Here is a 14,826-nt window from a genome sequence, read left to right as displayed (position 1 = left end):
CGACGAGCGCGTGGAGAGCCGCCGACGGGGACGCCAACTGAGGAGTCGACCGTGCCCTTGACCGCCTGACGCTCTCGATTCCTCTTCAGGATGGGAGCTCGGGCCGTCGTGGGCACCACGCTGGCCGTGGCCTGTGCCGGAGCTGTCTTCTCGTTCATGCTGAGACACAAGGACCACTTTTGGGGTGAGTAACGATAAGTTACAGTCTTCTGAAATCATAAAGTTATTGCTCCCCGCAACCAGAACAGGAAGCATCGTGGGTCCTCCAGAATCAGCTAAGACCTCTTCAGTGTTTCTTTCACTTTCCAAGAAAAGAACGATAATTCTTGAGTCTAGAAGGATTAGAATACAATTCTTTCAGAAAAATAACTGATTTTCCTATGATTACACAACAGAAAATTTCCATTTTTACCTACTCATATATTTGAAAAACATTTCTTTGGGAGTAGCTGTTTGTTCCTGTATCACAAAATCGTTTTTCATTAAATCACTTCTGTGCTGTATTTTCTGGAATCAGGGTGCTACAATGTCAAATTCAGTTCAGAAAGGTATAGCTATGCTGTGGTTGAAATCATCACAGCTCAAACTCTGCTTCTGTTTTGAAGAAAAAGGAGAACAATTCCCAAACACGGAGAAGGGATGTGACAGGAGCAGGGTGTCGGAGGGCATTTCGAGGATGCTCTCTGATCACCAGCCTCTGCAACACGGGCCCCCCGGGCAGGCTCGCCCCTCTGGGTTCTTCAGGGCTGGACATGCTGCTCCGCTGGCCTCTCCCCCGAGCCCCGGGCCCCTTGATCGCCCTCCAGGCCTGAGAGTCCACGCAGCCACGTCCACCCCAGGGTGTCTCGGGCTGAGAGCCACGGAGTCTCCAGTTTCAGTGAACACGGGGGCCTCGGGCCACGCGAACAGTTGCACCAAAGTCCTTTGCAGACCCATATGCTCCTTAAGAAAACGGCCTGGCCGTCGAGGCCGTGAGGAGGCCGGGGTCAGGCCCTGTCCCCACCCACTACTGACTGGGCCACTTTCCTGTCTGTAAAATGGAGAAAACTGGAGGATTCTCCACCACAGTTCCATTTGTGAGTATCAAAGAGATGCTCCATCTAAAGTACTGAGTGCCTCATGCCTGGACAAAACGCACTAGAAAAAAACAAAAACCGATTCCATCTTAAATATCCTCAAGCAATGGGGTCCCGCTCCTCCCAGCCCAGTAAACCCATCACAGCAAATGGGTGCAGCAAATGCTCTGTGAATTAGTCATTGCATTTCACATTTACTACAGTCCTAGTTCTCCAAAACCATAGTGACAAAGTTGTCATGAGTAAGAGCCATTCAACAGAATATAAATATATCTGCACACTAGAGTTTTTAGAAATCATATACTTTTAAAAAATTGGGAAAGGTGTATCTACAGCTTTGCTAGAGCGACTTTTTATTGTTTCCCCATCTCTAAGAGGTTTTTTCCCCCTCATACTTTCAGTATATATATAAATAATGCACAATATAGCATCTGATAAAAATGCTGCAATTTGGAGCCTAATTTATTGTTCATTAGAATATTTTGAAGCTGGCTAATTACTTGTTTACTTTGTAAATTAATTATTTAGAAAATATCCTTAGCCGTACAGTGTTTCACTTTTACAGCCTTCAATACAATGATTTTTTTTTTCCCAGTTGACAAGCCAATGGTCACTTTAAACAAAGTAATTGCGCACTGGTTAACTTTCTTTTTTATTTATTTATTCATTTATAATTAAGAATAGCTGATTTATACTATTGTGTTAGCTTCAGGTACAGCAAGGTGATTTACTTACACATATACGCTTTTTCAGATTCTTTCCCCTTACAGTTTATTACAAAACATTGAGTATCGTGCCCTGTGTTATACACAGTAGGTCTTTGTTGGTTACCTATTTTGTATATAGAAGTGTCGAGCTTTCTTTGAAACATGACTTTTATCAGTCACATTTCTCCGCAGCCAAACTTTCAATGACGATCCCACCAGACCTTTTGTCTGGGTTTGGGTTCATGTCACTTGTGTTCACAGATTTTGTGACACGAGCGGTCGGATCGCCCCCCTCGCCTGTTCAGAACCAGCCGGGGGCGCTGCCATGACGACCAGGGCCGGGCTGGACCACAGACGTCCATCTGCACCTGCCAGAGGGGAGCCCCTCGGGGTGGGGTGTCTCCTCTGTGGGCTGCTCCTGCCCGTGGGGTCCAGTCACCCGTTCACAGCTTAGAAAGTAGAGGCCCCAAGGGTCTCAGAGACGGCGGAGCCGTGGCCATGCTCACCGTCACCTCCCGGGTCTGCGCGTGGAAACAACGCACGTTTGAATCTGGCTGATAAACACTCGGGAACAACTTTCCTTAGGTGTCGCATCCGTCTGGGAACTGTAGGCAGGTCTGCACAGCAGGAGTCTAAGTGGTCTCTCAAAAACTCCGCATAGAGCGTTTATCATGGAAACCACGTGAGTTCATCACCACACGGACTGGGGTTCGTTTCTTGCGTTCGTGCGAAGTCCAGATGTAAGTGCAGTCACCTGTGTGGCCAATGTTCCGCCACGTCATAGCTGCTACAAGAGAATCAGGTGCACGTGAACAAGAGGCAGCAGAGGCGCTGCTGCAGGCGGGGCATTTGGGAAGCCAGCCTGGTGAGCGGCTCTGTTTAACAAGGAGAGTTGGCAGACTTACTCCAGTTCATCGGGTTTCGGCAGACAGGTGTCATAAAAGTCAGGACGAAACACAGAGCTCAGAGCAAAACCACGTCCTCGGAGTTAGTCGAGAGCACAGCTCAGACCAGCACTCCTGCCTTGTTTTTTTAGTAATCACTCTTTGGAAATAAGTGACTTCCTTCTTTCTGGCCTGGAGTGTTTTCTCGCATAACAGCTTCCTGAATTCCAGCTCTTTCCACATGAGATGACCATGTACGGAGGGGGCCTGCTAGGGGCAGCGCACCCCCTCGGGCAGGACCCATCTTCGGAAGGCTGACGTCTCCAGAGCAGACGAATCAGGAAGTTCCCTCGAATTTAGTTTTCAGCTCTGAAAAGAAGGGGTTCGGTTCCAGATCTCCCAGTCTGCGATGCTACGATCGCGTGCCGCGTCTCTGGACGCCACCCCGTGCCCCTGGGGCTGCTCAACAGCAGCGGAAGGGGGTGATTGAAGAGCCAGGAAGGGCCATGAGCCTGACACCCCACACGGTGAGGAGGAAACGAAACGGGTCACTGCCCACTTCTGGCAGAGACTAGAGGCAATTCAAGAGGAGAACTACACTTTTACGGGGAATATTCAGCGTAAAAATATATTTCTTGGGCTTCCCTGGTGGCCCAGAGGTTGAGAGTCCGCCTGCCGATGCAGGCGACACGGGTTCGTGCCCCGGTCCGGGAGGATCCCACGTGCCGCGGAGCGGCCGGGCCCGTGAGCCGTGGCCGCTGAGCCTGCGCGTCCGGAGCCTGTGCTCCGCAACGGGAGAGGCCACAACAGTGAGAGGCCCGCGTACCGCAAAAAAAAAAAAAAAAAAAAAAAAAAAAAAAAAATATATATATATATATATATATATATTTCTTGGGCAATATCTGAAGAGAGAATAATCGGCAGGCCTGTAACACTGTCTTTAGGAGCTCGGGAAACTATTCCATAGTAAAGGAAAGATACTGGAGAATAAGTCAGATATGGTCGATTACGCTTAAATGACAATGTTAATACCGTCAAGAAAAGGAAGGATCTCTCTAGCAGCTGTTAATTCCAAAGATAGTGGTGACAGATAAACATTTTTCTTTTTACTGCATCCGTTCTCAAATAACTGCCAAGTGCCTGCGAAGAGCCGGCAGTTGATCTCATTGCAGGAGACCTAAGAGGCAGGGGGGTCAGTGCGTTTGGCCAGCGCAGGGCTAGGCTGACCTCAGAAACGAAAATGTGGACGGAGGGTTTGGACGGGAACGAAAGGAAATGCATGAAGGTCACGGGGCCTTAAACCCCAAGCTTTCGTGGGGCTCCCAGTCCTGAGAGCTGGGTGAAATCCCCTCCAGCCCCAGGGCAGGGGTCCCTGAAAAGGCCGGCCTCTCCTGCGGGCTCTGCAGCCCCAGGCTGGTGGCTCCGCTGGGGTCCCCGACTCCCCCGCTCTGCCCCCTTCCTGTGCCGCACGCCCGCCGTGCGCTTCAGACCCCACGGCGGGAACCCGTGGCCAAGCTGAGGCCGCTTCCGCCCCATGTGCCCCCCACCGGCCCGGGGTTGGAGGGGCCGAGGGGGCACCGAGAAAGGACCAGAGGGAGTCACGCTGTGGAACGTGCGCTGATGGCTGGGGAAGGGCACTGAGGGGCTGGCGGCGAGACCCGGCCGTCCTTCAAGGCGCCTTTGCGGGTCCACCCGGGGCGAGACCCCACGCTGGGCTCCTGGACGCAGGATGGACCCTGACAAGGTCTCCGCCTCCCAGGAACCTGCTGTCTGAATCCCCCAAACTTTTCTTACAGATTCGAGTCCCTCTACTTCTTCTTGCCGCAAAATCTTCCGTTAAATTTTAGGACAAAAGCTACCCGATAACTTAATCCTCCTAACTTTGCTCAGGAATTTAATATATTTCCTGGAATACGCTACGCCTACGTAATTCTAAAGATATGGAAATTTACCATTTAAAAATAGCTTTCTTTCTATTTAGATGTGTGACGTTCAAGAACATTCTGATACTCTGTTTATTCTTAGAAATGAATGCATTTCCTTTGATGAAGTATTGATTATGCAAAGGGTAATTTAGTAACCGAAGTTACCTGTGTGCATATTATTGGAAGGAGTCGCCTACTTTATAACGTTCATTTGGAGCCTCACATTTTAACCCCAAGACGAATCTTAAATTATTGTCTTAGTCCATTTGGGCTGCGATCACGGAACCACGGACCGGGGGGCTTATGAACAATAGACCTCTGCTTCTCACGGTCTGGAGGCCGGAAGTCCCAGGTCAAGGCTCCAGCACCTTCAGATTCTGGTGAGGACCCTCCTCCCGGTTCGCCGGCGGGCTCTTCTCACCGTGTCCTCGCCTGGAGGAAGGGGCGGGAGCTCATGGGTCCCTTATACGCGGGCAGGTACCCCACCATGGGGGCTCCATCCTCACAACCTCGTCACCTCCCAAAGCCCCTCCTCCTGACGCTGTTCCACGGACTGCTAGGATGTCAACGTACGAATCCTGGACAAACACAAACGTTCGTACCCCAGAACTTGTTAAACGTGCCAAAGCATTAAAAACTAAAATAAAAAATAAGGGTCTTTTCCCTGCAAACTGCTGGTGTATTGGAGTCGTTTATCTTCTCTGAAATGCACAAGTTGAAATAGTTAACTATTATTATAAACTTTCCCTAGCACTGGTTTAGGTAACTGAAACGCTCCGAAAAGAAGTTACTCCGAAGCCCTGGAGGCGGCTAGGGCAACCGAGAAGCAGGGACGGCCGGGCTGCCCGCGCACGGCGGAGGGGTGCTGGGCCCTCCCCGCCCCGTACCCACGGTCTCTGCCAGCGAGGAGCCAGCACTCACTTAAGACGGGGAAGCGGACCCAAGACCCCGGGGGGAGGGGCCCAGACGCCCGAGGTCGTCCCTGCATCCAGCTGCACGTGGCGGGGGGTTCGCGGAGTTTGCGTTTGACGGCGTGATGCTTCGTTCGCAGGAGAGACGGAGGAGTGCCGGGTCAGGGGCATGGTGGAGGCGAGCAAGCTGCTGGTGGACGAGGCCGTCTACTCCACGATGGGGAGGTACCGCCCCGGGAGCGGGAAGGGGGTGTGCAGGCGCCGGGGGCTTTAGCGGATTCGCCCATCGTGTTCTTCACAGGTCCCTCCACCTTACGAATTAGGGGCTGAGACTCACGTGAGCTTATTCTCCTTTCTGGGGTCACATGCAAACAACCGAGAGGACCCGCATTCAAATCCTCTCTCTAGCAAAACAGAGCAAAGGGCAGTGATGCGGCCAGGGTTCAACGTACCCTGGTTCAAAAGACAGATGAGGGAGCCCGGCTCCTGCAGAACTGGCCTCAAAGCCAGCGGACAGGAGGCGTCCGGACACACGGCCCCAGCGCCCCGGCTCTGTGGCACAGCTGTAACCTTACCTAGGAATCAAATCTGCCCCCCATTCCTTTAAAATCACTAAGAAACACCTTCATTTTAAATATAAAAGTGACATCAGTATTAAGAATATTTTAGTCTCACGTTAGATGTTTGTAAAGCGAACACGACAGACACACAAGAATCTGAAAAGCAGGTTTGATCTTCACAAGTGTGGTATTTTGCTGCAAACTGACTAATCATTATTTAAGGTCTCAAGATACAAAATATCACAAATTTCAAATTTCTATTATTCCCACCAGAAAAAGTCCCTGTTGTCTCTATTGGCTGGAACTAAGTTTTGCTTATTTTATAAAAACTTGAATCAAAGGGGAAAGAAAGAAGAAATCTTCTCTTGAAGTCTGACTCTGTTAGTGTGTCCACGACTGTGATACCAACTATCCCTGAAAAAGGGCAAGAGCTACTGACAACCCCCATGGAGAGAAGGCACGGAGCCCCCTTGGACCCCCTGCAGAGAGGGGCTGCACCGTCTCTCCTGACTCTCCCCAGGGGAACTGACCTTTGGAAGTCTGTGGCCTGGGGGCTTCCATTCAAATGTAAATGTTGAAACAAAGGCTACTCGGCTGACTGTGCTGAACTGGGGACTTTAGTAACAGCAGAAGAAAAACACTAGAAACCTGGAGATGAGGCTGTCCCCACTGAGACCTGAGCAAACAGGGAGGTGAGTTCCAGGCGCACAGGCCCTCCTGCTGCCCTGGGGCTCTGGCCCCCACGGCCGGGGGAAGGGCCCAGGACGGTCCTGTCTGTTTTCTCATACACCAGCTCTCCTGAGAAGGGGCCCTGGCTGCCTCTCTCCAGAGGGCTCTCCACGGGTGTCTACACAGCAAACAGCCTTGGAAGACAGAGCTTTGTCCACTGTCCGTCGCGCGATTAAGGACTCCTTCCAGTAAAGGCCAGGCTTCCTGCCCTCCTAGAAAGACCCGGCTTCCTCTGCAGGACCGGAGCCCGCGGGCGCTGCCGCCGTGACAGATCACCACAAACTCTGGCTACGACACCGTCATTTATTACGCTACCGTCCTGCGGGTTGAAGTCCAACGCGTATCTCACGGGCCCCCAACCACGGTGTCAGCAGAACCGTGTTCTTCCTGGAACTTCAGGAACAGATCGGTTTCCTGCCTTTTGCACGTCCCAGAGGCCCCTGCACGCCTTGGCTCCTGGCCCCTTCCTCCGTCTTGGAGCTGCCACATCCATCTCTCGGGGCCCCTCCACTGTCCCCTTCCCCCGGGCCACCCTGGGCCCACCTGGGTCATCCAGGACAACGTCCCCTTTTACCATCAACTGAGTAGCAGCCTTGATCCCACCTTGGCTGTCGAAACGAACACGGTCACAGGCCTGGGGACCAGGACCTGGACGTCCTTGGGGGCCAATCGCACGTCTACCGCGGCGCCCAGCGCGCGGAAACAGACGCCAACACGGGCGGGCAGCCCTGAGCAACGGCCTCATTTGTCTCCGAGCCCGGAGCCTGGGCTCTCTGAACCTGGTTCCCGTGGGAGCTTGTAAGGAAAAGCTCTGCCCCTCAAAGTTCACGGCCTCACGGCACCTTTGGAAAACACGCTGGCAGATCCAGCACGCTCCCGCGTTACGTTCTCGATCGCATACGGTCATGGGCGCGCTGGCTGGTGTCTAGGGTGCCGTGCGTGTAGGATCTTCGGTTCTCAACGCCGTCTGCACCGGCCGTGGGCTGTCATCCTGGCGCACCGCCGTCCTCATCTGTCGGACGGGCCCGCCTAGCGTGGGTCTCCCGCGCTTTGATGAGCAGCAGCTGAAGACGTGGGGTGACGTGGGTCAGCGCTCAGCCGGCACCTGCACGTCACCTCCGCCCCGCGGGCTCCGCACGTGCCAGGTTGTTAGGAACGAAAGGGGGCGTGTGAAGGGCCCACCTGCTCGGAGCTGGCAGGACGGCCGGGCCGTTTCCCCAGGACCTCAGGGCTGTGAACCAGAAGCGTAAGCGGCAGCGGCAGGGGCTGTCCTGCCCCCGAGACGGCCCTCAGGTCCGGCTTAGAGCCGGTCCTCACACGGGCTCCTGGGCCCCCGCTGGTGCAGCGCTGCACGGGCCACCTGGGTCCTGCCCCTCCGGGGGTCCCCGGGCCCTGAAATGCTGGTGGGCGGGTGGGTCCCCTGTGGTGGGAGCTGCTGGGATCCCAGAGGCTGGGGACCCTCGTGAGGGGACAGAGGGCCGGGAGGGTGAGGCGCGCCCGCGCGGCAGGACTTGCAGTTCTCACCGCCGGCAGCTCCGTCCGTCGCCTGCTCAGCCGGCGCGGACACAGCAGGGCCGCGGCCTCGGCACATCTGGTCTGGGACCAGGCCGGGCTGCTGGCGCTCAGAGCCCCATCCGTCAGCTGGAACCCTCACGTCTAACTGGCTTGTGTTTTCAAGTTACAGAATCAGTTTATGTATCCGCAGTGATATTCTCAGTGAAACATTAATTAGCGCTTAAAATATCCTTAAATCACACCAAAAATCAGTGTTGCACAGTAAGCTAGAAAAACTTTCAGCATAAAAAGTGAGACGACCTTATCTCAACAAAAAGTTAAAGTGTATTACAAAGTGACCAAGGAGAATGAGTCAGTGGCAAACACACACAGACGAGCCACTGTCAACAAGTGCTCTGAAACCAACTTAATTTACTTTTCGTGGCAAACGTATAGGCGATGTTAGCAAACCCATTTACTCGCTGGACTTGGATGAGAAGGTGCATCTCACACAGCTGTTATGAGGATCAAATGAGTCGGCAAGTTTGTAAAAGGCAAACGGTCATTCTCCTCACCTTCCAACACTGGCTGATGGTCTACACTTGGGTCCCATCCCTTCACTAAATCCCGCGGGCCTTGTGGACGGGGTCCTTGAATCCACCCCCACCCCCCCCGCCTGTCGCCTGCCAGGTACTAAGTGAAGGTGCGTGTGATTGATTAGTAAGTAATTACCAAACACCAAAAAAGAATAATTGACTTTACATCTCCTCTTTGTGCCCAGAAACCTCCACAAGAGAGAAATCATTTCTCCGTCACAGCTTCTGTCTTTTTCCAAACTCCCTGAGCCCACCAGCCGCGCCGCGTCCCGGGCGGCGGACATCATGGAGGTGTCGGTGCAGGAGGCGATGAGGAGGGCTCACCTAGGGTCTGGGCCGCCCACAGGTGAGCACCAGGGAAGGGGGGCCGGGCAGGGCCGGGCAGGGCTGCGCAGGGGCCGGGGGGGGGGTCCCCGCAGGGCACGATGCCCACTCGTTCACAGGACAAATGAGCGGTTCTTTAAGAGGCTCGGTAGTTGGTTTTGTTAGTCTGGGAACTCACTGCTTCTCTGCTGTTCAGATCGGGTTTGGAGAGGCCGCTCAACAATCTAAGTGTTCCGCTCTGTGGTATGAAATGATTGAGGGATACTTCCAAGGCCCCGACCGACCTGCTTAAAACCTGGCGGAAACTCACTTCTGTGGGACGCAGCGTGTTCCAGGGAGACGAGGACAGCAGCCCCGCTTCTCCTGAGAAAACTGCCTCAGGGTCCTGCCCGGGCCCCTGGGTGCTCCTCCCTAAGATGGGGCAGTAACACTGGCCGTCCACTCGGCTGGCCACAGGCAAAGCGGCAAACGCGAGGGGCGAGCTGCATCCCATCAAAGGCTCTGTTGACGTGAAGATACTGAGTGAAAGGGATTTCGATCATAGGCATATTTCTAAGTCCAATGATGAGGAATTTAAAAACAAGATTATTTTTAATGAACTTATGGAGACTTTTTTCAATGTGGTGCCATGAGCTACATGGTCTCTGAGTTTTTCCTCCCAATTAGCTGTAGATTGGTTTAATACTGATTTACTTAGCTTTTAGAATAAGACAGACTCAGCTAAATCGGGATTAACCTGAATTCTCAGATACTAAACTTAGAAGTTAAGTTTAGTCAACTTTATAGCAACCAGAGATCCATTTGAAATGTTTTTATTGAAGCAGTTGGAAACTGTCTCTAAGGACCGTTGGTCCGCTATCCTGTCTCGGTGCAGCCGGGACTCCAGTAGCGGTGACTGCATTCAGAGGTCCTGCCGGCCTCGGGTTCACGGTGTAGAGTCGCGAGGCCATTGCCTAGGTCTGCGGGTGTATTCGGCTGATGGGTTTGGTCCAGGCTGTGGAGCAGGATTGAAGAACCCCATAGTCTAGGATGTTTTCTATTATTTCCACTATCGGCATAGCCAATCTAGAAATTTCAGAATTAATAAAAGTGAAAGGATCCAAATGTTTCCCCATCAGTTCGTCACCAAACCATATCTACAATCAAATCTTGGCACCCCTCCCCTAGGGATGTTTCCTAACATTGGTTTTGTATTAACATAGCTATGATCGTGGTTCTTTTTTTAAAAAAATAAATTTATTTATTTTTGGCCGCGTTGGGTCTTCGTTGCTGCGTACGGGCTTTCTCTAGTTGCGGCGAGTGGGGACTACTCTTCGTTGCGGTGCGCGGGCTTCTCATTGCGGTGGCTTCTCTTGCTGTGGAGCACGGGCTCTAGGCACGCGGGCTCAGTAGTTGTGGCACGCAGGCTCAGTAGTTGTGGCGCACGGGCTCAGTAGTTGTGGCGCATGGGCTCAGTTGCTCCGCAGCATGTGGGATCTTCCCGGACCAGGGCTCGAACCCGTGTCCCCTGCATTGGCAGGTGGGTTCTTAACCACTGCGCCACCAGGGAAGTCCCACTGTGGTTCTTCTCATGGACTTTGTCTGTTAGACTCTCGCATGTGCTTGAGCATTTCCTGGTAGGAAGCCTCACCTTGTTAAGGAATGTGTATTTCTCTATCGAATAAATAAAAATTGTAGTCTAAGCTTAATTTAACTGTCCACATACAGTCATTCCATAGAGGTTGTTCAGTGAACATTAATTAAGCTGGTTTTGTTTCTCTCTGCTTTGAAAATGGGATGTGTGTCTTCCAGTGTTTTTCTCTCTTGATTTCATCGGGATCTGGCCAGTTTCATGGCATTGTCTTTGAAGATTTATACAAACCATCTTGGAGAGTAACCAGTGATTCCTTCTACCAACAGACAAGGAAATGGTCCTTGCTTTGATTTGTCAAATAAACAGCAACAAAATTGGCAAAAAATAAGAGACTGTTTCCTGGGGCCCTAACCTAGAAAGATTTATGAGAAGAAGGAACCGAACATCAACATGAAGGAAAAATGAAGGGTTTTGTAGATGGACACATGGATACTGTTAGGAAACTTGACCGAGGTAGGGTCTGCGGGGAGGATAAAGGCCAGGTATTCGCCGTCCTCCGAGGTCAGGGCGGGGACCCCCAGCCTCAGCCGAGCAGCATGGCAAACACTGGAGATTCCACGAGCGAGGCTGCGGCTGCCTCTGAGAAGTGCTTACCTCCGGGCTCAGAGCTCTCAGAATTGCTTTTCTGAAAGATCGCAAAGCAAAAATAGATTGTAAACCCCACATTGCTAGCAATGAGGACACGCAAGGGGGTTAAACGAGAGAGGAGTGATGTCAAGGAGAAGGGCTTCCTGCAAAGAACGGGGGCCTTTCTGCGTGAATCCCGATCACATTAGAACATTTACCCTGTCGGGTAGGTTTGTTATTACAATAGAGGGCTGAAGCTTTGGTGTTTGTTCCTTAGATGTTTTATCAGAAGATCTACTGAAAACGATTGCAAACCTGTCCGGATGCCAGCCCTACATGCTTCCCCCCAGATGTCCAAACACCTGCCTGGCAAACAAGTACAGGCTCATCACGGGCGCCTGCAACAACAGGTACTTCCTCAGTGCCCTCGGTGTCCCCTGTAAGTTGTATTTGAACATGACAGGTGCCATCAGGGCAGAGTCTCCATATTGGTTGAGGTTTCATTAAAGAAAGTGTACAATATTGACTCCATTATATTAAGAACTGGTCAAGCCTCTTCCTACGCCCATGTTTCAATACTTCTCTGTGTATCTTTAATAAGACACAGATTTTAAAGGTCTTCAGCTCCCTGGCAGCCAGCTACCACTTCTACCAGCGATGCTAATCATAAACCTTCCCAGGTGTCCGTCCCGGAGGTCATCCAACTTGCTTCCATTTCTTTCTCTGTGTATTTGCTGTCCACTCTCAGCCACCGACTCAGGCCGTCTCATACTCTGGTCTCTCTTTCCAGAAGGTCAGTCCATTCGGGCAACCCCCAAACATCCCAGGTGACCCCAACCACCTGTGGGCCCCCGGCGCCCCCGGGGCCCCATGTGCCGTGTTCCGGGGAAACTGTGCTTGCAGGTGGCTGTGGGGGTCATGGACGGCAGGGCCGGGGTCAGGGCTCTCCTCCGCCCACGGCGCCCCTCCCGGCTCTGCTCCCTGCTGGCGGGCTCTGGGGCACCTTCCAGGGGACTGTGGGTGGAGGCCGAGTCCCTTCTTTCCTTGCGTGATGACCATTGAATCTGTGTCACAATACTTACAGCAACTAGATCCAAAGGACCAGCAGGGACTTCATACTTTTTTTTTCTGCCCCAAACATAACATACCTGCTCAGAAAACTCAAGTGATACCACCCTGAAGCCTCGCTAACTGTTTTATAAATGAGACACAAGGGCTGCTGAGTATCGGCCCCCTTCTCTCTGCAGGCTCAGACTTGCTAGTTCAAAACCTGCCCACACCAAACTCAAATGTTCACACATCCACTTGTTATAAAAATAGCCCCCAGAGCAGATTTTCAGCCTCCTGGTGTCTGAGCGAGAGGAGCTGGTGTTTCAAACAAATCCCAGTAATGTGGAGCCGCGGGGGGTGGGGGGGGGCAGACACCTGTCTCCCTCGTGAAACTCTCCTCCAGAGACGTGTCAACTGCTTGTTGTCAGCTCTGCGACCATTTCCAACGTGGTCGTCGATCCAAATCTACTAAAGGACCCACGTGCTGGTGAAAGCTGACCCCCTGGGGCCGCCGCGGTCACCCTGCTGCGGCCTAGCAGCATCCGAGCAACGCAGGAAGCCTGAAGGGGGCCCCGCCTGGTGGCTGCGAGGTCCCCACATGGTGCCCCTGGGTCCTGCCGAGCCGGCTGGGCTCGGACCGACCAGAGGGTGAGATGGTCTCAGAAACCATGTGATGTCCCGGGAGCTGCTGAAACATGACAGTCAATCAGAAAACAACACAAACAGACAAAACCAATCCCCTGAGCAGTTAAATTAACATTCTCATTATTCTTTTCTGTTTGTTTGTTTGTTTTGCGGTACGCGGGCCTCTCACCGTCGCGGCCTCTCCCGTCGCGGAGCACAGGCTCCGGACGCGCAGGCTCAGCGGCCATGGCGCAAGGGCCCAGCCGCTCCGCGGCACGTGGGATCCTCCCGGACCGGGGCGCGAACCCGCGTCCCCCGTATCGGCAGGCGGGCTCTCGACCACTGCGCCACCAGGGAAGCCCTCATTATTCTTAATTGAGTGAAAGAGCAGCACTTTATGGAATTTCAATAAAGACAAGCCAGCTGTGACCGGTCAGGACACTGCATTAAAGCTGACTTACTGCAGCTGATTAAATGCATTACTGTCCCATATGGTTTTGCAAATTAAGCCACGTTGGTTGTGCTGGAGACCAAGGGAGTATTAAAGCCGGAATCACCCCCATTTGCTGTCCCTTCAGATGTGCAAAAGTAGCCATCACCAACTACTGCTACTTATTCCTGAGTGGCCCCTGGTCACAGCGGCAGGGCTGGGAGTGAGCCACAGGGGCAGGAAAGTCCCTCTTCTCCAGCGTCAGGAACCCTGGGGTGTCCCTGCCTTAACTGTGGGCTCTTGCCTCAAACAAGAGCTTAGAGAGTTCTCAGCAGCCCATGGTTCCTTTACTTCTGGGCAGAGCATCCAAAGCAGTCCCACGTGTAGAAGAATGATGGGTGGACATTATGTCTCAAATGGTGTAACAATTTAGTGTCAAAACAAACCAACTAATTCTTCAATATTTATATTTACAAATACTTTAAAAGTTTTAAAAATCCTTTAGCTTGCCACGATTCTTGTAGACTTCAGTCCCTAAATGTGGCGAGTGTCTACACCTCAGATGCTGGAAAGGATATTAGAAAGCCTAGATCCCAATCTTCTCCAATTCAGATGCTTTTGCTGCGCGACCTCAAAGAACCCAGCAAAATTGTCTCCTGTCCACCTGCAAACTCCAGCCTCACTCCCCTCTTTGTGGGAGACTCTGCAACCGCCAGACACCCGCACGGCTATTATTGCCATAGGGATGCGTTGATAAAGGCCGAGGGACCTTGGATACCACAACAATTTTGTACCCAAATAATCCATTTTTAAAAAACAGAACAAATTTTTCTCTAACGGAAAATTCCCCTTTTTTCTTTTGTCTTTGCACTAACGTTTCCATTCTAGTTTGTCTGATGGTTTTTTTCTAAATGTAGGATATTTTATGATTAAAGTATTTTATTTTCTCCTTTTACATAGTCCTTTACTTTTACATATGCTCTCTAGGCATTTTATTCTTGTATTTTCTAAATGTTACATAGTCACGTATTTATTTTATACATTTACATATGTGATCACATACGTATGTGTTTGCTATTCATATGTGACTTGCACAAGGACTAGTTACCAGTCATTTGTCTCATTTCCTCATTGCTGGAAACACTTCTGGGACACACCGATTCTTACTGATACCCGGGGTCCCTTTGACTTAGACGCACCTGCGTGACTCGCACGTCATGCTCGAAAGTAGTCGGTAAAATCAAAATATCATTAGACACAACTTTGCCTCATCGTGCACTTTATATTTTTGTCAAAATATATTTTGAAACCGCAGA

The 14,826-nt window shown here is 51.8% G+C and overlaps 1 protein-coding gene across 3 annotated transcripts in view; it reads left to right on the top strand.

Moving 5' to 3' along the window:
- Window positions 1-90: 90 nt before the first annotated feature.
- Window positions 91-14,826, top strand: part of TPO (thyroid peroxidase) — a 32,847-nt gene continuing 18,111 nt past the window's right edge. For all 3 annotated transcript variants that reach the window (XM_059078842.1, XM_067008239.1, XM_059078841.1), the window contains exons 1-4: window positions 91-184; window positions 5,644-5,728; window positions 9,068-9,228; window positions 11,684-11,816. In XM_059078842.1, coding sequence (XP_058934825.1) covers window positions 91-184; window positions 5,644-5,728; window positions 9,068-9,228; window positions 11,684-11,816 — 473 coding nt within the window. The remainder of the gene's footprint in view (window positions 185-5,643; window positions 5,729-9,067; window positions 9,229-11,683; window positions 11,817-14,826) is intronic.

Source organism: Kogia breviceps, chromosome 11 (genome assembly GCF_026419965.1).
Source record: "Kogia breviceps isolate mKogBre1 chromosome 11, mKogBre1 haplotype 1, whole genome shotgun sequence".
NCBI classification, from domain to species: domain Eukaryota; kingdom Metazoa; phylum Chordata; class Mammalia; order Artiodactyla; family Physeteridae; genus Kogia; species Kogia breviceps.
This window is presented reverse-complemented; position numbering and strand designations above follow the sequence as displayed.